General features: G+C 52.2%; 1 protein-coding gene across 1 annotated transcript; it reads right to left on the bottom strand.

Annotated features, from left to right (window-relative positions):
- Positions 1-851: 851 nt before the first annotated feature.
- On the bottom strand, positions 852-25220 carry HADHA (hydroxyacyl-CoA dehydrogenase trifunctional multienzyme complex subunit alpha). The gene is made up of 20 exons (XM_035110742.3): positions 25079-25220; positions 20953-20994; positions 19229-19299; positions 18814-18947; positions 16406-16544; positions 15986-16105; positions 15766-15868; positions 14705-14827; positions 14459-14577; positions 13355-13411; positions 10689-10798; positions 10417-10551; positions 8394-8565; positions 8139-8225; positions 7296-7436; positions 5281-5349; positions 4803-4998; positions 3667-3781; positions 2350-2495; positions 852-1356 (listed from the first exon to the last, which is right to left on the bottom strand). Exons 1-20 carry the CDS (start codon positions 25161-25163, stop codon positions 1211-1213), a joined length of 2310 nt encoding a protein of 769 aa, XP_034966633.2. The 5' UTR covers positions 25164-25220; the 3' UTR covers positions 852-1210.
- Positions 25221-25548: the final 328 nt, after the last annotated feature.

The following is a 25548-nucleotide window of genomic DNA, read 5'->3' as shown; positions in this document are numbered from 1 at the left end:
CATAGGGGTGGGGAAACAGGACGCAGCTGCCTGGCCAGCATGATGACCCTAGGTGGGGAGGAGCCCTATGAGCTGGGCAAGGAGCCACAGCAACAATCCTGCCATAGCCCCCTCCCCCAATTGCCATTATGATGTGTTGCAGCCAAGCAAGGGAGAGTCTAGGGAGAAAGGGGAGCCACCCCACACACCCACCCACCAGTGCACAGTGCAATTCGCACTCAGATAGGCTTTGTCTACCCCCGTGGTTCCCAAGTACAGTGGTGCCTCGCTTAATGAATGCCCTGCTTAACGAAATGATTTTTCGAGCGGAGGTTGCCTCGCTAGACGAATCCGTTTTACGAAAAATTCGTCTAGCGAATCGCGGTTTCCCATAGGAATGCATTGAAATTCAATTAATGCGTTCCTATGGGCAAAAAAAAAATTCAAAAAAAAATTCAATGCATTCCTATGGGATTCGCTAGACGAATTTTCCGTTATAAGAAAAGACCCGTGGAACAAATTAAATTCGTCTAGTGAGGCACCACTGTACCGCAGGCCTCCTGTTTTTCAAAAGCCAAGCCATGAACTCGTTTGTTTTTGGAAATTTTGATATATCTATGGCCGTTTTGGTTATGTGAATGGTGCCCTGGACCCCCTGGGAGGGTTATGCAGACCCCTTGGGGAAGCCCTGGCGCTCCCCACTGAAGACGGCATTCCTGCCTAGATGACACTCTGGGTCGTCCCCCCTCTAATTCCAGGGACGCTCACCAAATCCAAGCCCCCTGGGAACTGGACTATGCTGATGGGACTACTCTGCGCCTCCCCTTTAGAGGTGAAAATTCAGCCACAAATAAATGACCAGAGCTCATCCGCAGAACAAGACGCTGGGGCTTTATTGTTAGGGGTTCTTTGGGTGTGGCTTACGACCACAGGCCAGTCCTGGGCCAGAAACATCTGCCGTTGGCCCGAGACCCGAGGCCGGTGGTGGGCTTGGCAGGGCACCAGGCTGAGGCCGGACAGAGGAGACCCCGGATTAATCGGAGGCTGCCCTTCAGCCTGACGAGGGGGTCGGAGCCAGGGTTGGGGAGACAGTGCCGGAGCGGCTAAGGCACTTGCGAGGGTTAAGACCCACAACCCCCTGAGCTACAGGCGGGAGACTCTCCTGCAGGCCTCCTGCCTCCCCCCCCCGCCTTTCCCGGGGGTCGGACGGACGGTGGTGCTGGAGGCGCGTTCACTTGTGGAACTTCTTGCCGGAGTCCTTGGCGTGGTCCAGCAGCAACTGGCAAGGCGTGAACTGGCTCCCGTAGACGTCCTCGTACTTCCTCATGCGATCTACCAGCCGCTGGGCCCCGTAGAAGTCTGTGTACCGGAAGGGACCTGCGGTGACATATTGGGGGGGGGTTAAGCAAGGTCTCCTGTGCAAGTGGGGACCCCCACCACCCGCAGAGGGCTCTCCCCTGAACTGCAAATGTCCTTGCAGATCCAACGGCTGCAAGGTGCAAAACGACCTCTCCCATAGGGGAACTGGGGAAACAGGAGGGGGGAAAGAGGGACTGGAGGGCTCCCCATCTTGGTCACTGGGGTAACTAGACTGCCTGCCTGCCCCCCCCCTCCCCAGGGATCAAGGCATTTCCATATGGCTGCTTCAAAATCCTTCATGCCCGCACAAGGGACTTATCAGGCAGCTGCCCTTCTTGGGAGACCCATTTAGGGAAGTTTTTAATGTTTGATCTTTTATCGCGGTTTTAATATTCTGTTGGGAGCCGCACCCTGAGTGGCTGGGGAAACCCAGCCAGATGGGTGGGGTATAAATAATAAATTTATTATTATTATTTATTATTTATATTATTTATTATTAGGAGTGGGCAGAAGGCAACCTCTGCAGCTGACCCCAAGCTAGCAGCTGAGATAAGGCAACCCTGTTAGCGCCAAGGCTGCTGCTCTCAGGCCCAGGTCATTTTCGCAGCACAGAGTTAACCTGTGGAACTCCCTCCCCCAGGAGGCAGTGATGGCCACCAACCTGGGTGGCTTTAAAAGAGGACTGGATAAATTCAAGGAGGAAGAAAGGGCTATCGATGGCCACTAGCCAGGAAGGCTGTTTTGCCTGCATGGTCAGAGGCAGCGATGCTTCTTAATCCCACTTGCCCTCTTGGGCTCAAATCCTCCTTGCTGGCTTCCCCTGATGGGCATCTGGTCAGCCACGGTGAGAACAGGACGAGGGAGCCAAGGGGCTGTTGTCCTGATCCAGCAGGCTCTTCTTAAGCCAGCAAGTTTTCCTCTGAATGGTAGGCAGCCTAGCTGAGGACGAGCGAGCGGCGACTGGAGATACACAGTTAGCAGAAGCACGAACGTGTGCCTGGGCCTGCTTACCTCCCAGGCAGGGTGGGAAGCCCAGGCCGAACACAGCCCCGATGTCCCCTTCCACGGGGTTGCTGAGGATGCCCTCTTGCAGGGTCAGGACCGCCTCGTTCACAAACCTGGCCACCAGGCGCATCTGGATGTCTTCCTCAGAGGAGCTGGAGAGAGGGAGAGCAAAGTCGGCCATCAGCCAGGGGGCGGGGGTGGGGGGAGCCAGGCAGAAGGTCCCCGGAGGCAGCAACTCCAGCTCAGGGAGCAGGGGAGGAGAAAGGCCACTGGGGAAGTCGTGGAGCAGAGAGTGGCTGGATCAGCCAGGATTTCGAAGAGTTGGAGGGGACGCCAAGAGTCATCTAGTCCAACCCCCGGCAATGCAGGAATAAATTTCCAACATCTGGTGGTTTAAACAAGGACAACCAAAGAGCTCTCCTCTTCCACCCCCGAATTCATTTTCCAAAATGAAGAATGGGGACCAGGAATGGATATGGGTGTGAGAGGGCTGTCAGATGGTCCTGAAAACAAAGACCCTGGGCTGAGTCCTGAACCCTCATACTGAATCCTACCCACCCACCCAAACTCCACTTTTGCACCTGGGTCCAGTTAGCGAACTCCGGGGAGGTATCCTCATTTTAGTAGGGTGGGGTTTTAGGTTACATTCACACGCAATGCAGTCGCATCTCAGGCAGCGGTTCGGTCGCAAGGGTTTCGCACAGGCATGGAAAAAGCGCGTAACTGAATGCTCAGAACTGCCCCGTGGCTCGTGGGTGAGGTGGAGAGAGAGAGAGAGTCTGCCCAGCACTTCCGGATCTCAAGCCTTGAGAAATCCTTGCCCATTAAGTAAGGCAGGCAGCTTTAAAGCTTTTTCTTGCACCAGGTAACCTCAAGGGGACCTGGCACCAAGAAAGCTCTAAAGCTCTCAACCTTGCCTGGGTTTAACTTGCACAGTCTCAACCAGTCTGCCTTCAACTGTATGGCTGAAATCGCGCATGTCAAACACACATGAAGATGCGATTGCACCGTATTGCTTTCTTCTAAGAAAGAAGCCTCCAAGTGATTTAGCACCAGGTAAATATATATATATATATATATGTCTGGAAGACCTCCGACAGGACAGGGCGAGACTGGGAGAGGTCCTTCTCGACCTGACAGTTTGGAGAGCTGCTGCCAGCCAGAGTGGACAGAACGGGCCAAGATAGACCGATGCCCCAACTCAGAATAATCCAGCTGCACCTGTTGGTTTGGAGTTGGGGAATTAGGGCAGACCAGCATCCTGGACCTTCACCCCGGAGCTCTCGTCTTTGCCTCAGGAAGGCCTTCCTTTTTTGAACTTACACTTCCGGCTTGGCGGGCACTTTGAACCTCTCCAAGATTTCATCCATGCCGGTGTTGATCTGCCGTTTCTTTACGCCTTCCTGGTAAAGGTAGAAGCCCTTCCCGGCTTTGCGGCCTGCGAAAGAAGTTGCACAGAGGTGTAAAGGAGTGGGGAGAGGTGGGGGGGCCCTCTGCCCCTTAAGGGACAGAAGTGAAATGGCTCAGGACCGCAAGACCTCAAGGACTTCCTCTCTCCATATGAACCTACCCAGACCCTGAGATCACCTTCTGAGGCCCTCCATCGTGTGCCTCCTCGAGGTTCGGAGAGTGGCAACACGAAAGCAGGGCCTTCTCTGCAGTGGCTCCTCATCTGTAGAATGCTCTCCCCAGGGAAGTTCACCTGGCGCCTTCATTATACATCTTTGGGCGCCAGGAAAAACATTCCTTTTTAACCAGGCCTTTGCTAATCAACATCCTATACCCTTTAAAAGGCGGCTTTTGTGGTGGTGGTGGTTTATCGGATTATTTTTATTTTTGATGTTATATATTGTGGTTTTTATTGTGAATCAGCCCGAGACCTCCAGGTACAGGGCTGTATGTCAATTCAATAAATGAATGAATGAATGAATGAAGAAGTGTGTGGGCAGAGGAAGGAGGAGGCCTGGGAAATTCCTCCCACAGCCATTGATTCCAGGCTTGTTTGCAGAATTAAAGACTGAACCCAGAGACTGGGAGTCAGTTCAGAAGTGTTTGTATTGTGGGTTTGAAATGCATCCCTGTTTCTTTGCTGTAAGTCACCTTGAGCATGATTTTTTTTGGGGTGGAAAAGCGGCATAGAAAGAAAACAAATGAGAGAGGCAGTGACTAGCTCCCAAACTCACCCAGTGAGCTTCACGGCTGAGTGGAGATTTGAACCCAGGTCCCAGTCCGACACCCTAATGGCCCTTTGCCACTCAACGGTTGCCCAGTGTGGTGACTGGGTGGGGCCGATATGGTCCCGGCGCCCAGGCAGCGAGGATTTGCTCTGCCCTGTTCGCCCGGAAGAGGTTGGTTCCCCAAACAGAAGCCAGGAGGGTGTGGGGGTTCCTTGCCTGCTGTCGATACAGAAGTTCCCCCTGCGAGGAGCTCCAGAAAGTGGCCCTGGCTCAGACACTCACCTAGAAAGCCCTTGTCCACCATGGCCTTCATCAGCTCGATGTTGCCCCCTTTGAAGCGCTCGCCAAAGGCCTTGCCCAGGTCCTCTGCCACGTGCGTGGCCACGTCAACGCCCACCTCGTCGATCAGCGTGGCAGCTCCGACGGGGAAGCCAAAGCCCGTGGACAAGGCGTCCACTTTCTTGGTGTCGTTGCCTTCCTGCGCAGGAGAGAGGGGGGTCAGCAGCGGGTGGAAAGCAGGGGGCACTTGGGGAGCCGGGGGGAGGCATTGCTGCCAGTGATGTTGCAGAGGGGTGGGGGAACGACCGGGGAAGGGAGAGAGGGCAGAGGAAACCAAACGCAACAGCCGCTGTGCTGAGCCCACCTGCTTGCAAGTCTCCAAGTGCAGAGGCTTCTCCCCCCCCCCAAATCCACCACATCTCCCCCAAAGCACCATTAGGAAGATGCTTCAGAAACCCCACCCTTTGCAGCCGACACCCACCTGGAGGACTCGGATGATTTCGGCCAACATGGGCGCAAGACACCTGGTTGTGTAGAAGCCTGGGCCGTCCTGTGGGGGGGAAGCAGGAAGATGAAGCTAGGAAGGGTTGTAGCACAGGGGTGGGGGTGGGGGCCTGCCTTGCAAGAAGAAAGCGCCAGGATCATAGAATCATAGAATCCCAGAGTTGGAAGAGACCACAAGGGCCATCCAGTCCAACCCCCTGCCGAGCAGGAAACACCATCAAAGCATTCTTGACATATGCCTGTCAAGCCTCTGCTTAAAGACCTCCAAAGAAGGAGACTCCACCACACTCCTTGGCAGCAAATTCCACTGTTGAACAGCTCTTACTGTCAAGAAGTTCTTCCTAATGTTTAGGTGGAATCTTCTTTCTTGTAGCTTGAATTGCTCCGTGTCAATCCCCAGGTGCCCTGCCTGAAACCCCGGAGAGCTGCTGCCGGTCAGTGCAGCTAGATGGAGCAATGCTGACGGCATGGCAGCTCCCTACACTGCTAAGCCCAGTAGTCTGCCAGTAGAGACTCTGTCCACCCACAGGACACTATTCTTGGTAGATGCAGAACCATCTGCTCCCAACACACGGGGGGCAAGGGGCGGTCAGCTACTGACAGTGGCAACCAATACTAACAATAAAAGAATTATCTTTTAATACATTTGCTATTCAGCTTCTTCGGCTAGGCCGACCCTCTTTTTAAGTGGATGGGGTGAAACTAGACTTGGGCTGGAAATTCGAAGCAAGCGAGGCTTCTTCTGTTCTGGAAAGCCTAACAATGCACAAACACACCTGTAAGTAGGAGCAGGGGGGGTAGACCTTGCCTGAAGTTGCTAGGGGGTTGCTACATCAGGGCAGGAGGGTGAGAGGGCGCTTTCACACCACCCAGCAGAGCAGGCACACTTCGGCCTGGGCCTCTGCAGAAGCTCCTGCAGCTCCTTCCTTGCCCTTGAGCAGATCGAGCAGGGCTTCCTCTTGCCTCGCCAGGGAAGTCTGACCCACCCAGTGGTTCCCAATTATTTTCTTGGTTCCATAAGCTCATCCCCAGTTCCCCCCACCCTAGCCTACACAAAGCATTGTTCAGAATAGCAGTGTCACCCACTAAGGAATCATAGAATCGAGTTGGAAGAGACCACAAGGGCCACCCAGTCCAACCACCTGCCAAGCAGGAAACACCATCAAAGCATTCTTGACATATGCCTGTCAAGCCTCCGCTTAAAGACCTCCAAAGAAGGAGACTTCACCACACTCCTTGGTAGCAAATTCCACTGTCGAACAGCTCTTACTGTCAGGAAGTTCTTCCTAATGTTTAGGTGGAATCTTCTTTCTTGAAGTTTGAATCCATTGCTCCGTGTCCGCTTCTCTGGAGCAGCAGAGAATTTTCTTGGTTCCATAAGCTCATCCCCAGTTCCCCCCACCCTAGCCTACACAAAGCATTGTTCAGAATAGCAGTTTGTGCCACCCACTAAGGAAGGCTGTTGGCATCCGTCTGTCTCGAGAGACAATGGAGTGAGCCTCTGGGGGTGAAGTCAAACTGCCACGTTAGCAGCCCTGAGCTGTGTGTCTGGAGGTGCTGGGCTGCCCAGACAACAAGACCCGCCTCTCAGCCTCACTGATGTCGTCCAAAAGAAAGCAGAGCAAGACTTTTGACACCTGCTGGGCTGCAGGAGTTGCCGGAAGGAGGCGTACAAGGCGCCATCCAGCCCCCTTAGGGACTCCACTCTGGATTTGCATGGGGTTCATTCCTGAGCCGTTTCTTCTCGCAAAGATGTCCCGCAAGGAGGTTTAGGGTCAGACTCTTCCTTCTCCTAGATGGGCTGCCTTCCCAGGTAATTCCACAAAATGGATGAACGAGATCTGGCAATGCCAGCTGCACCTCAAGTGCCCCCTTGCCAACCCCCTGCCTCTTAGCGTCCCCCCTGGGTATTGGAATCGCTGGTCTGACCTCTGCCCTTCTTGATCCACCTGGAAACTGCTCCCTGAGAACCAGAAGAGAACCGTGGCTCACCTTCACGACGATGATGACCTTCCCTTGCTTGAGGCCCACGGCAACGGCAGCGGCTGCCGTGTCCGGGGACGTTTTGTCTGTGGTGATGATCTCAAGGAGTTGCATCTTGTCGACGGGGGAAAAATAGTGCATCCCAATCACCTGGAGGACCAAGACAGGCAAGGTCAGGGCAGGATGAGGTACTCACAGGTCATGGGAGGAAAGGCACCCTGCAGCAGATTCATCGCCCGCAAGGCAGTGTGGTGTAACGGTTGGAGTGCTGGGCTAGGAGCTGGGTTCAGGTCCTCCCACTCAGTCATGAAGCTCATTGGGCATGACCTTGGGACGATCACGCTCTCTCAGCCTAGCCTACCTCACAGGGTTGTGGTGAGAATAAAATGGGGAGGAGACGCACGTACACCACCTGGAGCTCCTTGGAGGAAAGGTGGGATAGAAATGCAATGAATGGATGGATGGATGGATGATGTATGGCATAGGTTGGCAAACTACGGCCTGCAGGCCAGATCAGGCCAAACTGCCTTCTAAATCCGGCCCATGGACGGTCTGGGAATCGCCACATGGATCGCCGGCGCACACATTCTTTCCCTCTCTCTCCCTCCTCCTGGCTTCCTGCCCTGCCTAGAGGGGGGGGTGGGCTTTGTTGGTGGCAGCCCCTCTTCAGAGCCCTTTCACGCGCCGCTCATCATCCCTTGCCCATTTTTATTTTTGCAAAATATAGTCCGGACCCCACAAGGTCTGAGGGACAGTGAACCAGCCCCCTGCTGAAAAGGTTTGAGGACCCCTGAGGTATGATGATGGATGGATGGATGGAGACAGAAGAAGGCAGCCATATCCAGGACTCACCTTTTCCGGCCTTTTGCTGGCGGAGGCGATCTGACCGATGGGGAGAGCCGACGTGTTGCTGGCGAAGATGCAGTGAGGGGGGACCAGCTGGGGGAGAGAACGCACAGGTTAGGTTCTGGGGAGGGAGGCATCCCGGGTTGGGAAGGGGGCAGGGGCAGGGGTTCCCCCTGCAGCCGCGGAGCACTTAAGGGCAGTCTCTGGAAGATGGCCCCGGCCTCTCATGCGAGTGGCCCCTCCGCCCAGCCTCCTACTCACCGCCTCCACTTCCTTCACCACTTTGTGCTTGATGCTGATGTCCTCGAAGACGGCCTCGATCACCATGTCCACCGTCCCAAAGTTCTTGTAATCCAGCTGCCCCGTCAGGCTGCTGAGGATCGTGTCCCTCTCGAACGTCGTCAGGCTCTTCTTCTTCACTTTGTCGTTCAAGCTGGGAAAGGAGAAGGGAGGCGGAAGGAGCCTTGAGCAAAGGCCTGGCTGGGGAAGGAGCCAGCCAAGTGCTGCGACCCCTCCGTCTTGCAGGGGGTTGGGCTAGATGACCCTTGGGGGTCTCCCTTCCAACTCCACAATTCTATAATTCTTATAATGAAGGAGGCTGGCCTGGTGCCCCCCTCCTTCTAGGTGTTCTCAACTCTAGGCAAAGACTTTTCCATTTCCCCAGGCTCTGATTTTGGGCTCCGCTCTGAGTTTTTCTGTTTGGGGTCAGTTTGTGGCTGTAACGCCACACACTCCTGTCCCCTCCAAGTGCGGGGAAGTGAGAAAGGATGGGGGGGGGAGAGAAGGGGGAACCAAGCCAAAGCAAGACCACACCTGAGAGAGGAACTCCTGGTGGTAAGTAAAAACAATATTGTGAGGGACAGGGGATATTGCGAAGTCCCTCCCCTCCTGAGTTCCAGCCCATCCCCGAGCGCAGGGGAAAGCAGGGAGAGCTCCGTCTCAAGTGGGGAAGCAGGAAGTGGGGTCCGAGGCTCAGACAGGGTAGCGGAGCCAGCGTCCCAGGTGAGACAGGAAGGGGGAAGCAAGGGGGGCAGACCTGTCCCCCCAACTCCGGAATTGCGCAGAAAACGTAGGGGGAAGAGGATGGGTCTCCCCAAGTTGTTATGTTGGAGAAAAACGCGCCAAACGCCATTCGGAGGTTCTGATTCAAGCGGATAAGATGTGTCTCTGTAAATAGCACTGCCTTTAGCACTGTAAATACGCAGCACCAATAAAAAGATAAAATGCAGAGCTGTGTAGAGTCGTTACTCTGAAGTAGCCCACTCCGGCCACTGTGACAAATATGCTAAGCAGCATCCTGATGCTCTCGCCTCTTAGTTCACTTTTTAGCTTTGCAGCTTCTGGGATATTTTGTCAGCGGGTGAACGACCTCTGTGAGGACACACACTGACCTCTGCGAGCTCAAGCCAGAATAGTGGACCCTCCACACATCGGAGTTAACCCACCATCCCCTTTGCAGGGGGCAAACAGCTCCAGCCCCTCTTTTGTGGGGAGGGAGGAGCTTTTAATGTTTAAGAGATTATTGTACAGTGGAACCTCGGTTTATGAACACCTCGGTTTAAGAATTTTCGGTTTACGAATGCCGCGGGCCCATCTGGAACAGATTAATTCACTTTCCATTACTTTGGAAATGGGAAAGTTCGCTTCAGTTTATGAACGCTTCAGTTTATGAACAGACTTCCGGAACCAATTACACCAGGCATCCCCAAACTTCGGCCCTCCAGATGTTTTGGACTACAATTCCCATCTTCACCGACCACTGGTCCTGTTAGCTAGGGATCATGGGAGTTGTAGGCCAAAACATCTGGAGGGCCGCAGTTTGGGGATGCCTGAATTACACCCATGCTTCGGGTTAAGTACGCTTCAGGTTGAGTACTCCGCGGACCCATCTGGAACGGATTAATCCACTTTCCATTACTTTCAATGGGAAAGTTCACTTCAGTTTATGAACGCTTCAGTTTATGAACAGATTTCCGGAACCAATTGTGTTCATAAACCGAGGTACCACTGTATTTTAATATTCTGTTGGAAGCCGCCCAGATGGGCGGGGTATAAATTATTATTATCATTACTACTACTACTACTACTACTACTACACAGGCCAAATTCTTAAAGCCCAAAGCAAGAAATGAGCAGCTTTGCCTAGCCTGGAACTCCCCTGCCCCTCCCCACAGCGATACATTTTAGACATGTAGAACCGCTGAACTGTCCTCAGCAACGAGGGAGGTGCGTTCTGCACATGCTCAGCTGCACCCCACCACTTCTAGGCCGCCAAGGAGCCTACCCTTTGTAGACCTGCTGCTGTCCTCTGCTCAAGCCCTCCAGGGCTGTGTCCTTCAGAATGATCTTCATCCCCTTATCCATGGAGACCTGGGCGATTCCGGCGCCCATCAGGCCTGCCCCCAGGACGGCAAGGTTCCTGCAGAGAAGAGGAAGGCTTTTTGTGTGGGTGGGTGGGGGGGATAAAAAGCGACTAACCACTGAACCTGAACCTCTCCCCCGCCCTGCAGAGGCAAATGGGGGCCACAGATCTACCCCACCTGTAGCTGGACTTACTGGACGGGCTGCTTTGGCTGCCCAAACTTGTTCTTCTTGCACTGCACCTGTCCGTGGTATAGTCCTATCAGCGCCTTGGACTCAGAAGTCATCCCGAGCTCCCCGAAATTCTGCAGGGGAAGGGAGAAGAGAAGGGCGCAGTCAGAGGGCCTGCCCACCTCTGCCTCATGCCCTGGGGAAAGCAACGAGGGGGAAACAGACAGGCCCACCGAGGCATCAGCGACAGCAGAGGCCAGAGGGCGACAATGGCTGAGAAAGTCAAGGACTCGGAGAAGGACCAGGGATGCAGCTCAATCCTGTCTCCAGTGGGATGTTGACATTCAAGACCCAGGGCAGGAGCTCAAAAGAAGAGGCCTCTCTGTATGTCCCCAAGCTATCTGGAAATCTGCAAACACAGATTTCCAGATATGTGAACACAGGCTTCATCGATACAGCAAATTCCGCAAGTGGACACAATGTGCAGTGTTTATAATGAGCTGCTTTCGCAGCCCCAGGTCCCCCACGAAAGGGAACTGAGCAGCCAAGGGGTACGAATAAAGAAAGGTGGCGTTCTGGATCCAACCCTGCATCTCCCAAAACAAACGAAACAGGGGGAAGTAAAGTGACAAGTGGGTGAACGGTGGGAAAGCCAGGAAGTGGCAAGGGGTGACGGCAAACCTCCCACACCAGCCACCCAGAACGAGAAAAACAGCAGAGGAAATGGAGAACTGACAAGTTGGATGGGGAGGGAGACTGGAAAAAGCAGGGGGTGCCTTTCCCCCACAACATTACCTTTCCGTATCTGGAGGCCGGCGGCTCAGGAGGAACGTCTGTCCAGCGTAATTTAAGTGGTCAAGAGAAGCCAGCCACAAATTAGGACGCCCAAAGAGAAGGAGGCTACAAAGCTTGTTTGTCTGGGGGGTCTGTGGAAGAGGGTGCCAGCCGGCCAGCCCAGCCCCATGTCTGCCCAGGGCAAACTGTACTTGGCCTGGCAAAGGTGGCCCCAATCCCCACTGTAATTATTCTTTTCAGTCCAGGAGCTTCTAAGCAGCGGTGAGAACAGCTCACTGAAGTTCAGGGTGAAGTGACCAGGGCCAACGGCTTCCGCGTTCAAGCCAAGGGGTCACCGAGGATGCCAGACACGATTTGCTACAGGGGCCAGACATTGGGGGAAAAGCTATTCCCCACCTCTTCCCTGGGACCGTTAAAAGGAGGAAGTGCCCTTTAAAAGACTGGTTCTGGCGTTCCCCTTAATGTTTTCGTGGGGAGTAATCTGCTGACCGAATATATGTGCAACAGCAGGAAATAATTAAACAATTCAATTCAAGCATGGAAATAGTGGGAGAGAGACCCTCTCATGAAGAGGTCCCCCCGGAGCCCAAAGAGGGTGTCAGTGAGAGCAGAGGAAACCTGGAAGAGACCTGACATGCAGAAGCCTTTGTTTCGGATGCTTGGCCTCCCTACCTAACAGCCAACGCAGGACCAGCTGCTTTCCCACACATCCTCCAGCCTCCGGCTTCAACTCTAGTTTCAGATATTTTGGGATACTGTATTTTTGGTATGGATAGAAGAGAGAATGGCAGAGAGGGCGTTTGAAGGGGGTTTAGAATAAGGTTACTAGACGTCCCCGTTTCCTGGGAACAGTCCGCAGATTTACAAATCAGCCCCCTGACAAAATCCATCTCTTTAGTAGGAAGTTGAAAAGTGTCCCCAGATTCACTGGGGAAAAAATCTGGTCACCTTAGTTTAGAAGGTGCCCCCCCAATTCACACGATTCTGCTTATGTGCGTGGGAGCCTGGAACGTAACCCCCGCATAAGTGGGGAGTCGCCTGGGCTTTTGTAGTATTAAGTTTTTGTTTGGTTTTTATGGTATTGAATTTCCATTGGTATGCTTGCATTTGTATTTGTGCTGCCTGGGGTGTCTTTTTCAGCTGAAAGGTGGCATATAAATAAACTGCAACGAAACAAAACAATTTTCTGCTCCCCTCCAGCAACAGCTGCTTCCCTTAAGTCACTCCAAATGGGAGCTTAAGTGAGCCATTTAGCTACCGCAGCCCTAGATGTTGCCATCATCTCCCCAAGCACTCCTGGGCTCCCTTTCTTTCCTTTTCCTACACACCCTGCCCCTCCTTGACCCATCACAGTGGCCTTGTATTCCCAGCCTGCTCTTGCCCTTCCGAGTCTTCCCAAGTCCCCCTCTTTGGTGTGGCATTTGGCACCGAGACAATGCTGTGGCTTAATGGGATGCCTAGGGACCCCCAGAAACCTCAACAGGCCCTCTGAGCACCCAGATCTTGTGATCAGACACCATGTAAAGAATGCAGGCCTTGCTGTGATTCGAACGGGATGCCTCTCGCTGAGAAGCTCTTGCAACCGTGAGGTGGGCATCCCCCTGGAGAAGTCCTAAGGGAAGGTTGCTAAGGGGGGAACCAAGTCTTCTTCTGAGCCTCCACCCCTTGCCATGAGAAAACCGGGCCAGCCGCAGATCAGGACTTCATGCAAAGGTGTTTTGTCGTTTGTGGTTTAAGTTGTTCGAGGCATTCAGAGGTGATATTTTATACAGCTTGCTGGCGAGGGTGGAGGGACCTGTTCTTACCTAACATTACATCTCTCAACGGAGTCCGTCTCCCTTTAAGCACAGACTACAAAGTTCAATGTTCAAAGTGACGGGCAATAAAAGGCTTACCTGGGATTCTGCAAGGTAGCCGGCTTCGTTGCCTTGCTCCAGGCCTGTCTTCACAACCTAAAGTGAAGAGGAACAACATCTTGGGTTATCTGAAACATTTCTATACTGCTCTTCGGTTTGAAACGTCTGGGGTGGTGGTTAACATTTATTTATTTCATACAATGTATGCGCCGCTTGATTGCAAAGCTGCCTACAAACACCCCCCCCCCCCCAAGCAACAAAATTATCAATAAGAAGAACAACTTAAAACTTTCAAAAAGATAAAATAACAACAGACTCAAAGCAGATTAAAAACTCACATCGGTTTTCTAAATATCTGGGTAGGCTTGTCTAAACAAGAATGTTTTTAGCAGGCACCGAAAAGAGTACTGATATCTGCCTGATATCAAGAGGCAGGGAGTTCCAAAGGGTAGGAGTGGCTTGAGTGGGTGTAAATGCGGTAAGGCAATCTTGAAATTTTACAAGTGAAGAATAAAAACAGCAGGAAAGGAACGGAAAAGGGCAGTGCAAGGTAGGTGGGGTGGCGAGTGGATGGGTAGGGGCAGGAATGCCCCAGAGACCCTTTCAGCCAGTGCCAGCAAGGCACCCACATACGCTGGCAGACCTCCCCCTTCAGCTGGTGCTGATGAAGACAGACCCCGCAGCCCAGCCCTCGCTCATCCCTTCCTGCCTGCACTTCAGGATGGTGGGAATCATGATAAAAAAATCACTATGGAAGCCGGCGGGAGGGCCGGCTGTCTAAATGGCCAGACTTCTTAAATGCCACAGGAATCAAATGGAAAAGTATTAGACCAATGGAAATTCTGAGTCTGGGGGGGGGCATAGCACTCTGCAATCACCAGCCGCTGGTATTCTGAAGCATTGCTGCCTCCTAGAATTGCTGAGTTGGAAGAGACCCCAAGGGGCATCTTAATCCCACCCCCTGCCAATTGGCTACTGGCCATCCAAGCTGGGCGGGTCCTAGGTCAACTCGTCCAACCCCACCTAAAGGCAGGCAGGACTAGAGATGCCAGTGTTGTGCCACACGCAGGGCAGAAACCGAGTGGGCTCACACCCTGGCACAGACACCCCTCTGCCCTCCCTCGTGTGCACAGATGGCCTCACCTTGATGATCTTCAGGGGAGCCGGGTAGAGGCCTTTCGTTTGCTTCTGCACTTTCCCCTCCACCGTTTTGTAGACTTGCTGCCGCACGAAGGCAATGCCCATGGCATAGTCCGTCAGCTCTGCAAGGCAACGCAAAGCAGGTTCACGGGAGGAAACAGCCCAGGGGCCAAAGCTGCCGCCCGACTCCAGGGAGGCCAAGGGTCAGGACAGCTTGAACCCGACACCAGGCCAGGCCAGGCCACTCACTCTGCATCAGCCCCTTGTTCCTTTTCTGAGAAATGGTCTTCTTGGCGAGGCCTCGGGCAAAGGTGAGGGCCACTTCCTCCAGGTACTCCAGCGTCCGCTCCTCGGGGCTCTTGATCCCTGGCCCTGCAAAGGCAGAGGCGCTGTTTTAGCAGGAAGCAAAGATGCATTCAAAGGAGACAGCCTTCCTAAGGGAGAATCCTCTTAGAATTTTGAAGTGTCAGGCATAGCTCTAGTCTAGTGGCTTTAGCCCAAACGTAGCAGAGTTTTCCTGCACAGCGCAGAAGCTAGTTGAGGTGGAAATGACTAGTCGGCTAGACGCAGAATAACTATTTACAGGATTTATTAAAAGAAAATAAAAGCAGCAGAGTTTCTGCATACAAAGCAAAGCAAAATAAATCCTTTCTGTCTCTCTCTCTCCAACCATACGCAGCACTCCTACTCCTAACACCCAACAAGAAACAACTGTGCTAGCATTCCTAGATGACAGAGTTCAGTGCTGGTCATTAACCAATCAGAGAGTAGTTTCCAGGCCAGGCAGACCTTGGCTTTCTGCCAAGAGTAAATTGACACTGCCTTGAGTTAATTGTGTGAAGCAAGAATCTGCAAGTTTCCCATGAGAACCAATGATCAGAAACCGAACAAATCCTGCATCCAGCTCTGTCACTGGAGCCTTTGGTCGACTGTTAAGGCCGCCACAGACATTCCTAGACTGCAACGGCTTGACCACATGGCTGAATTACTGCAATGGTTGGCCCACCAGCTGGGGCAGAATGTGGTGGCGAGATTGCTCGTGGTAGCGGCTGCAGGATATGTTGCCCCCCTCCCAGCCTCTGGGGCTTTTGCCCCTGCAGGTGTTGCTGCCCTACAAGTCCCGTCGGCATCCTGGCCGCTGGCTGTTTTTGCCGGGACCGATGGGAGTTGCAGCTCAGCAGTGGTTCCCCGTACCTGCCTTGGGTGAGTTGCCAGCACCGCCGGGGCCTGCAATGTCCCAGACCCCGCTGAGCCAGGTGCAAGGCCACGGGGCGGGGGGGGGGGTGCACCTAGAAACATCTCCAGCTAACCTAGAGGATCCACCAGCTGGTCCACCAGCCCCATCTTCTTCGCTCTGTCAGCGCGGATGTTTTTGCCGGTCAGCATCATGTCAAAGGCAGCAGGAAGCCCCACCTGAAATGCGGAAGGAAATGAGTTTCGCATGCCAGAAGAGCAGGGGTGCTGGAAAGGCAGCCTCCCTCCCTCCCTCCCACTATGGGGTGGGCTGGGGTGGGATGTTCACCCACTCACCATCTTGGGCAGCCTCTGGGTGCCTCCTGCCCCTGGCAGCAGCCCCAGGAGCACCTCTGGGGTTCCCAGGACAGTCCTCTTGTCCTTGGTTGCTATTCTGTACTGGCAAGCAATGGCAACCTGGAAAGGGAAGGCAGAGAGTTTCCTGAATGCACAGTCAGACGGTTGCATTCATCTGGCTTAGGATGGTCAAGGGCTCTCCAGAGGTTTGGACAGGACCAGGCATTCCCAGCCCTGCGTGGAGATGCTGGGGACGGAGACCAACCAGGGCCTTTTGCACGCAGAGCAGCGGCTCTGGAGGCGAGCCAAGATCCTTCCCTTATGGCAAATGCAGAGAACACACGTCACACGCACACACCATTCTCCCTTTCATTTGGAGAAGAGAGCACAGGCTTTCCCGGCTGCAGAACTGCTCCCTACCTCTAGTCCTCCCCCAAGGCAGGACCCGCTGATAGCAGCAACGATGGGCTTTGGCGAATTCTCAAGCTTCTCCATCATCTTCTGTCCTTCCTGAGAAAGTAGAGTTATTTCTTGGCTGGACTGGCAGGCCTCAATCATGCTACAGGCAGGACAAAGAGAGAGTTTCGTGGCTGTGAACGAGGGGCACCGCCGCCTACCTTACAAAGTCACCTATCCTCTACCTCTGCAGAGAAGCAATTGAAGCTGCCTGCCCAGTGACCCAGGGCTCCTCCTTCACCCAACTCTGGGTGACTGCTGCTAGGGAAGGAGGTGGGTGCTGCAACTGGGCGCAACCGTCTCCTCGCCTTATCAGACTCTCTGCTGCAACACAGATCTGCTGGCCCAAACCCTGGTGCATGTGAGGGAGTGTGTGGTGTGTGTGTGTGTGTGTGTGTGTGTGTGTGTGTGTGTGTGTGAGAGAGAGAGAGAGAGAGAGAGAGAGAGAGAGAGAGAGAGAGAGAGAACTGGCCCAACCTCTCAGGGGACTTCCTTTCTGCAGGCATTTCCTCAAGAGTCAGGTTTTGTTCCTACAGGGTCCTAACATCTCACTTGTGAAGAGATAGCTACCTGTCACCAGCTAGACGCAGGTGCTACTGCTTTCGGTCCCAAGTATACCTCTGTGTAACCAAGGCTCTGCAAAACAGGCACCCTTCACCAGCCAACTATGGCGAGGGCACCAGCTGCTCCAATATGAAGCAGTGGCAAGCGGGGATCCCATCTAGGCCATTGCTTTGATTATGTCCTGTTGCTCGTCTTGTCCTGTTTGCTGTTGGGGTCTGACTCTGAATCTGTGAGAATCAGGGGAAGAGGCTGTGGGTTAGGCCCAGCAGCGTCAACTAGCATGGTGACAGTGTTAGCAATAGACACTGCGTTACTTTGAACTGTATGGGAGAGGAGCTTTTCCCTTCACTGGGAACTCTGGAAGAAGGGCCTCCGCTTACTCTGCTGATGCATCACACAGGCGGAGGTGTGGTAAACTACTGACTTCCACAACTCAACACCTACAGGGTCCCCTCCACCCCACCACCAAAATGAGGCTTGAAAACCAGCAGGACAGGTTGCTGTGTGTGTGTGTGTGAATAATTTATTAAGGTCGGAGACCAGCTTTTAAAACACATTTAGGGGAACAATCCCAAAGGACAAAACATTCATATAAAACTTTATACAATGATAACTGTCACAGTGGCCGGAGTGGGCTACTTCAGAGTAACGACGCTACGCAGCTCTGCATTTTATTCTTTTATTGGTGCTGCGTATTTACAGTGCTGAAGTCATTGCTATTTACACGGAGTGATGTGGTCAGTCGGTTTCAGAACCTCCGAATGGCTTTTGGCGCGTCTTTCTCCAACACAAAAGCTTTGGCAGACCCATCCTCTTTCCCCTCCTCTTTCTGCGTAATTCCGGAGTTGGGGGGATGGGTCTCCCCCCCTTATTCGCCCCTTCCTGTCCCACCTGGGACCCTGGCTCCTCTACCTTGCCTGAGCCTCGGACCCGACTTCCTGCTTCCCCACTGGCATCGGAACTCTCTCTGCTTTCCCCTGTGCTCGGGGATGGGCTTGAACTCAGGAGGGGAGGGACTTCGCGATATCCCCTGTCCCTCACAATAACATTAATGTTCATAGTTACAGGTAGGTAGCCGTGTTGGTCTGAGTCGAAACAAAATAAAAAAATTCCTTCAGCAGCACCTTAAAGACCAACTAAGTTTTTATTTTGGTATGAGCTTTCGTGTGTATCTGACGAAGTGTGCATGCACACGAAAGCTCATACCAAAATAAAAACTTAGTTGGTCTTTAAGGTGCTACTGAAGAAATTTTTTTATTAATGTTTATAAATACGGTGAGCGTAAAGATACTTAAAACTTTAAGATAAGCTGCCGCAGAGAACTGGCCCTGGGTCGCTCGGGGAACCAGGTTTAGGGACTTTTAAACGAACTAGTTTGGCTCAGGGGAAGGTGTATGTCTGCAGATCTGAACACAGAATCTGGCGACCGTCCGGGTTGTCTTCTGATCTTTGCCTAACAGGAGCAGATTGTATATTTGCTTTTCTGTGGGGTCAGCTAGCCTCACCAGCGTTTTGTGTTGTGTGTTTTGTGTGTGTGTGTGGGGGGGGGGTGTCCATAACATCCAGTCCCATTGGCAAATGTGCCCACAGACCCGAAAAAATTGGGAAGCCATTCCCCAAAGCAGCCTTTGCCCGCCTGGTGCACCCCGATGTTCTGGACCGCAGCTCCCACTAGGGGAGGCTGTGGCTGATGGGAGCCCAGCACATCCGGAGGGCACCAAGCAGGCAAAGGCTGCCCCAAAGCACGTGACCGGTTTGCCCATTTCTCCACCCAACAGGACCCCTCTTCCCGCCCCGGTGGAGCTTACTTGATGTCTGCGCCAGCAATGAAGCAGCCGGGTTTCGACGAGATCAGGACGGCGCTACTGATGGCCTCGTTGGCCCATATTTCGTTCATGACGGCGGTGAAGTCCTCTTGCAGCTGCCTGGAGAGGGTGTTGACCTGGGGGAAATGAACAGGCAAGCTGAAGCCAAGGCAGGCAAAGGGCAAGCTCCCACTCTGGAAGGAGAACGGCCCTTGCTTGTCCCCGCCAACATGGAAGAGCGTCGGGAAGGCGGTGGCATGCCAAATGTCTTCTCGTAAGCAGCCGGCAGAACACCCTTCTATTTGGTCTTGCATACCATGTCCCTCCTTTCAATCTCCACGACTCCCAGGCACCCCTTTAAACCTCTCTGCACAGCTTAAACCGCTTGAGCCCACAGAGAAGCGACAGGAAAACCTACCTTGGAATTTGGAGAGTTGAAGCGCACCACAGCAACATCTCCTTTGATGTCATAGTTAACATGGCTTCTTGCTGGAGCGGGGGAAAAGAGAGATTTATAGGGACATTTCAATAGGGGCAAATGTCAGGTTCTGCACTTAGGCAGGAAGAACCAGATGTACAAATATAGGATGGGGGGGGGACACACCTGGCTTACTAGCAGGATCGAGGGGGCTTGGTGGACCACAAGCTGAGCATGAGTCAACAGAGTGATGCAGCAGCAAAAAAAGAGAAAAGCTAGCGCTATTCTAGGCTGCATCAACAGAAGTCTAGTGTCCAGGTCAAATGAAGGAATAAGGTAAAGGGACCCCTGACCATTAGGTCCAGTTGTGACCGACTCTGGGGTTGCGGCGCTCATCTCGCATTATTGGCCGAGGGAGCCGGCGTATAGCTTCCAGGTCATGTGGCCAGCATGACAAAGCCGCTTCTGGCAAACCAGAGCAGCACATGGAAACGCCGTTTACCTTCTCGCTATAGCGGTTCCCATTTATCTACTTGCATTTTGACATGCTTTGGAACTGCTAGGTTGGCAGGAGCTGGGACCAAGCAATGGGAGCTCACCCCGTCACAGGGATCCGAACCGCCGACCTTCTGATCAGCAAGCCCTAGGCTCAGTGGTTTAGCCCACAGCGCCACCTGGGTCTATTCTGCCTTGGTCGGACCAAACCTGGAGTCCTGTGTCCAATTCTGGACACCACAATTTAAGATGTCGACAAGCTGGAAGGTGGACAGAAGAGGGCAACCAAGGTGATCAAGGGTCTGGAAACTAAGCCTTATGAGGAGCACTTGAAGGAGCTGGGGATGTTTAGCCTGGGGAAAAAGGAGACTGAGAGCAGATATGAGAGCCATCTTCAAATACCTCAAGGGTTGTCACATGGAGGATGGGCCATGCTTGTTTTCCCCTTGAAACAATGGCTTCAAGTTGCAAGAAAGGAGATTCTGACTAAACATTCAGAAAAACTTTCTGACTGTAAAAGCTGTTCGGCAGTGGAACGGACTCCCTTGAGAGGCGGTGGACTCTCGCTTTAGTGGAGATTCCCCGCATTGTGGGGGGTTGGACTAGATGACCCTTGGGGTCCCTGTCTAAGATTCTACCGTATATTTATTAATTCTCCATGCAGGACTAGGGCAGGGGCCACCAACCATTTTAGGCTCATGGGCACATCTGGATGCCGTGGGTGCCAGCCTCTCTGGTTATCACCGCCTTTGGACCTCACTGCTGCTGCTACCACCCAGCTCCCCAGAGAGACAGAAGGAGCATCATGTGCCCCTGCTGGCACAAACCCACTTAATGGAGAAGCAGAGCCAAGCGCTGTTTGAAATAGGAGAGGGGGCGATTGCTTCAAAGGGTGCTTTGCAAGGCCAGGGAGGGGATTTAGAGAGGTGGGGGCTGCACCCACCTGTCAATCATGTGACTTAATGACAGCGTTGTGTGACGACATGTGGGGGGGGGGCCTATCCACCTATCAAATTGGGCCTGCAAGGTTGATCCTGGAGGCAAAAAGGTTCCTCACCCCCGCACTACACTGAAGTCACTACGGTCTCCTTGTTATTACTACAAGGGTGAAAAGGGCAACCTGAAACACCGTCCCCCAGCAAATTTGCCTTCTCTGCCATATTTCTTTCAACCAGGACAGAACCCTTGTCATCGCCACCAACCCCCACCAGACCCAAGAACTGACTTACACTTAACAGGGGAGGACGTGCTGAGGTTTCGGCAGGCGTAACCTGAGACAGAGAGAGAGATTTCCGGAGTTACATTGGACCAGCAAATGAATCAGAACATTTCCCATCCCTGCTGGTGCCTTCAGGCAAAGTCTCTTTCTGAGTGAGGAGGCTCAGTTGAAAGCAGGGTGGATTTGATTCAAATCCAATCGATTTAAATCATGTTCTAAATCACTAGGCAGTAAGACTTGATTTAAATCATATTTTTACAGAAAGACTCATTCTTCTTGCTGGTATCATCTTAATATTTACAACCAGATGAAGGTTTCATTTTTGGAATAATAAATTTTCAGAGTAGCTTTCACAGTTATATCAAAAATTACTGATTTGGTTATAATATTAGAAATACATCGACAGATAATTATGAAATTATTGTTTTATTTGGACAACTTTTCTGCTGTACTTTATTGGAAGGAGAAAAATAATCATTTCCTTAATAACAATTTATTTAACTAAAACAATAACATTATGGCATAATGTATCCATGTTTGTTAACTGATATGGTTAAAGGTTTTGTTTTTTTAAAAAAACTTAGACTGAGTTTTAGCACACATGAAAAACTTAAAAGAAATCCTTATTGCCTGATGAATAGCCTTAGGACTATAACGTAACTTAAATAGAAAATTATATTTAAAAATATTTTTCTTCCAAAAGCATTTTATTTTTTAAAAAATCTGGTTTAAATAAAAAAATAATCTGGTTTAAATAAAAAAAATCTGGTTTAAATAAAAAAAAACTGATTTAAATCAAAAAGGACTTGAAAACTCAACATCGCTTTGCACATGGTTACACAAGCCTGTATGGCATGTTTGCCATTTCGTGGTGTTTGCTATGTGCCTTTTCCAAGCATGGCTTCCCAACATACATCTGGAAGTTTAAGCATTGCTAATTAAGTGAAACTCTGAAATTTGATCTGATCTATCCATTGTGTTAATAAGACACAGCAGCCCGTTCCAGAGGGTCCCAAGTCCATCTGAGGGGAGGGGGAGGCACACATCAGAGGCCAAATATGCTGCGTTGCGCAAGCCGGTCATGTGACCCAGCCCCAAAGCTGGAGGTGCGCCATGTCCTTTGGCCCACATTTCCAGAGTAGAAAGGAAAGGACCTTTCACCTACATCCTGCCATGCCCATAAATACCGGCACTTTGGAGGTTGGACACGGCACCTGATGAAATTGCCAGCAAGTCTCTTCTGGGGAGGGCTGGAGGACTCCTGCTATCTTGAGCAGAGCCAGCTCAGAAAGATGCCAGTTATGTTTCACATATTCTGTGCAGACGAAAATGCACTGCTCACAAATGCTTATTGGGATGTGAAAGACCTGCCCCTTTTTTGTCCGGGCGCTCGAGCTGGCATCACAAAAACCAAGCTGCTTCACTACAAAGGTCTCACCCACACTTTTGCTCGACCCAAATTTTGATACTATTTAATCATATTTTGTGTACAGATTATTTTCCCCCGGGGTCCAAAAACTTTCCTCTTTGTTCTGTCCCTGGAGAAAACCCAGTCTTGCCCACTGAAGTGGATCTTATCGGATACACAGAAAATCCAAAGAGAGATTTTGTTTAACGGAACTTCAATTAAGCAAGCAATTTCGAATTTCCGTAAGGCAGAGCTGCAGAACAGTGAGAAAAGCTGTCGGGCCCTGGGGAACTTTTTGGGACACAATATGGTCAAAAGACGGGTCAAGCAACAGTGTGGATGAGCCTTTAGGCAGGCCAAATCAGACCTTTTCCGCAACACAATACAGAAGCACCAACATGGTGCCTTTTTGCTACAAAGCCTTATACTGTTTTTAGGGTTGCTAATGCTTACTGCTTCTCTGGCTGCTTATACACATGCGAGGTAGCAGGAAAGAGGATCATTCATCTCATACGAGCAAATATCATTAAGCTCAAGCCCAGAGCGGCTTATGAGCTTGCCACAACCTGACAATGAACTAAGAGGCTCCAGACTGTAGGCCATTTCATGGCAATCGCCAAATGTTATGTTGCAACACAGCGTTCGGTATGACTACATCAACCCTTCTCCCCACCTTGTTTTCCAGAAACTTCCCTTTCCCAGAAATACAAACCCTGGAGATCAAGGGCCTTTCCCACGAAGCACCAAATATTTCTTGTACAGTGGTACCTTGGAAGTTGGTCAGAATCTGTTCCGGAAGTCTGTTCGACTTCCAAAACAGTTCGGAAACCAAGGTGTGGCTTCCGATTGGCTGCAGGAAGCTCCTGCAGCCAATCGGAAGCCGGGACGGATGTTCGGGTTCCAAAGAACGTTTGCAAACCGGAACAGTCACTTCCGGGTTTGCGGCACTCGGGAGCCAAAACATTCAATTTAAAAGTGGTTCGAGATCCAAGGTACAACTGTACTGCCATTTAGAAGAAACTCTGCAGAAGTGTGGGGTTGTTTGTTTGTTTTTAAGTTGCACTTTAGGAGGAGATGGCTTTAAATGCAACTGTAACAAAAAAACATACAGGCCTGCCTGGGTACAGAGGAAACCTGGGAAGCTGCACACATTTAACAGGATTAGAAAATGTCCTTCAATTTGCAGTTAACCAAGGCCTGGAAGATGTCCAGCATGTTCAGATAACAAAAGGATGAAATTTAGAAAGGAAGCAACCTGACTCTGCCCATACAATTAAGACCACTTTTGAAGGACACATGGAGGTGTCACAGTGATGAAATGATCTCCCCAGGTAGCCTAGACAGGCACCCACGATGCTTTTTTTCTGATGCAAGGCAAACACTGTCCATCTCATTTTTCCAGAACAAGCAATCCTAAGACATGCACTTTTGGGGATCAAGCCAAAAGCTCCCTCTGGTCCAAGCACACTATGCACCCCCCTTAAGTGCCATGGGGGTGTCACAAGCAGGGTGCGAAGGAAACAGTTCACCCCGTGTGTCTCACACACACACCCCAAAAAAATTCCTCACAACTTGATACTCCAAAGAACACACAAAGCTACACTAGTCCTCAACTTCTTTCCTTGTGAACTTTGGTTGTGTGTGTTTTTTAGCAGAGAGCTGTGAGGACTATCTGTCAGGGAAACACTCTGCTGTAACTGAATTTAATCTTTTTTGTTGAGAGAAAGTGCAGTTCCAAGTATCAGTTACTCAACCTGCAGAGAAGGAAGGTGTTTGTTGTCTTCATGCTCTCTCTGTGCATTTCTCCAGTAGAATCTGGCTGATCACAGCTGGGTACGGAAAGCTGGATTATATACCTGCTTTGTCTGACCCAGCTACACGACTCCTCTTACTGCCGGTCCCAGAATAGGAGAGTATCTTGAATGGCTTTAAAAGGGGAGTACTGTACATGAATCCATTGGTAAAAGACCTACCAACAGCTATTAGCTGTGACAGCTGAGCAGGAACACCAGGTAAACCTTCCAGATTATGGGGATATTCAGCCAGGAAGATCTGCAGCCTTCAAACCCTGCTTGTGGGCTTCCCAAAAGTATCTGGTTGGCTGTTATGAGAAACAGGATGCTGGACCAGAATGCACTCTAATCTGATACAACAGTGAGGCACTTCTACATGTCCCATAATCCTGCAGCGCTAGCATGAATTCAGTTCCATCTGGGCAGAGCCCCCAAATTCTTTAGAATAGGAGAAGCTAAGGATTTTGATCCACTGGACATACTTAAGAGTTGGCCAATCATCCAAAGGCCAAATGTGCCTCTCATGCACATATACAAGGCCTGGCAAAGTCAGTCACCACATCACGGTGCTGAGCTGAAAGATTTCAATCTCTCAGCTCAGCTCAGCACCACATTTGGGTGCCCAGTTTTGCCCAAAACAGCTGACAGGCTCAGCACCTCTGCTTTTGGAACAGTCACTCTTACGAAGCACCAGTCAAGGAAGAACACCGTAGGAAGGGAAGAGGGGGGAAGGGAAGAGGAGGGGGAAGGGCTAGAGTGGCAGATGACCTTCAGGGGACCCCCTGCCTTTCAGCAGCAGCAGGGGGCAGAGAACAAGGTCTGGAGGGTGCGGCGGGGGAGCGGGGCCCGGGGGGCCCTTCCCCGTCCCCTCCTCCCCGGGAGACGAGGCGTGGGCGCCCCCTCCCCTCCCCCGACCGCCTCCCTCTCCGCCTCACCTGAGCGGCAGCACCGGGCCCGGCAGTACTTGACGGCGGCCGTGAAGCGCGTGAGGCTCCCGATGGCCCGGACAGCAGCCGCCATCTTGGCCGAGCGCGGAGGTCGAGCGAGAGGGAGCGAGGCAGGCGGACGCGAGGACGGAGGGCGGGAGGCGGCCCTGGCCGAGGGGACGGGACGGGGCCTTCTGCGAAGCCCCGGCGCTTCTTCACCACTACAGGGGTGCCCTTGGCGGTGCCTGCTCGAAAACTCCCCCCACCCGGCCACCCCCGGCCCTCCTCCCCATGCGATTATTTGCTTCCCACGAAGGCGCGCTTCGCCCTTTCTTCCCGGGATTTTTCCTCCGCAGAATGCGCTGGGGGAAGCGTCGCGTGCCGTCAGGCGGCGCCGTGGGCAACCCCAGGGAGCGGCCGTGGAGGCCGGAGGGGGCTTTCCTGGCTGAGGCGCACTCGGAGGGGGCGTGGCCACGCCT

The sequence above is a fragment of the Zootoca vivipara genome, chromosome 3 (genome assembly GCF_965207765.1).
Source record: "Zootoca vivipara chromosome 3, rZooViv2.hap1.1, whole genome shotgun sequence".
In the NCBI taxonomy this organism is placed as follows: domain Eukaryota; kingdom Metazoa; phylum Chordata; class Lepidosauria; order Squamata; family Lacertidae; genus Zootoca; species Zootoca vivipara.
Note: the sequence above shows the minus strand (reverse complement) of the source record. Positions and strands in the feature narration are given on the sequence as shown.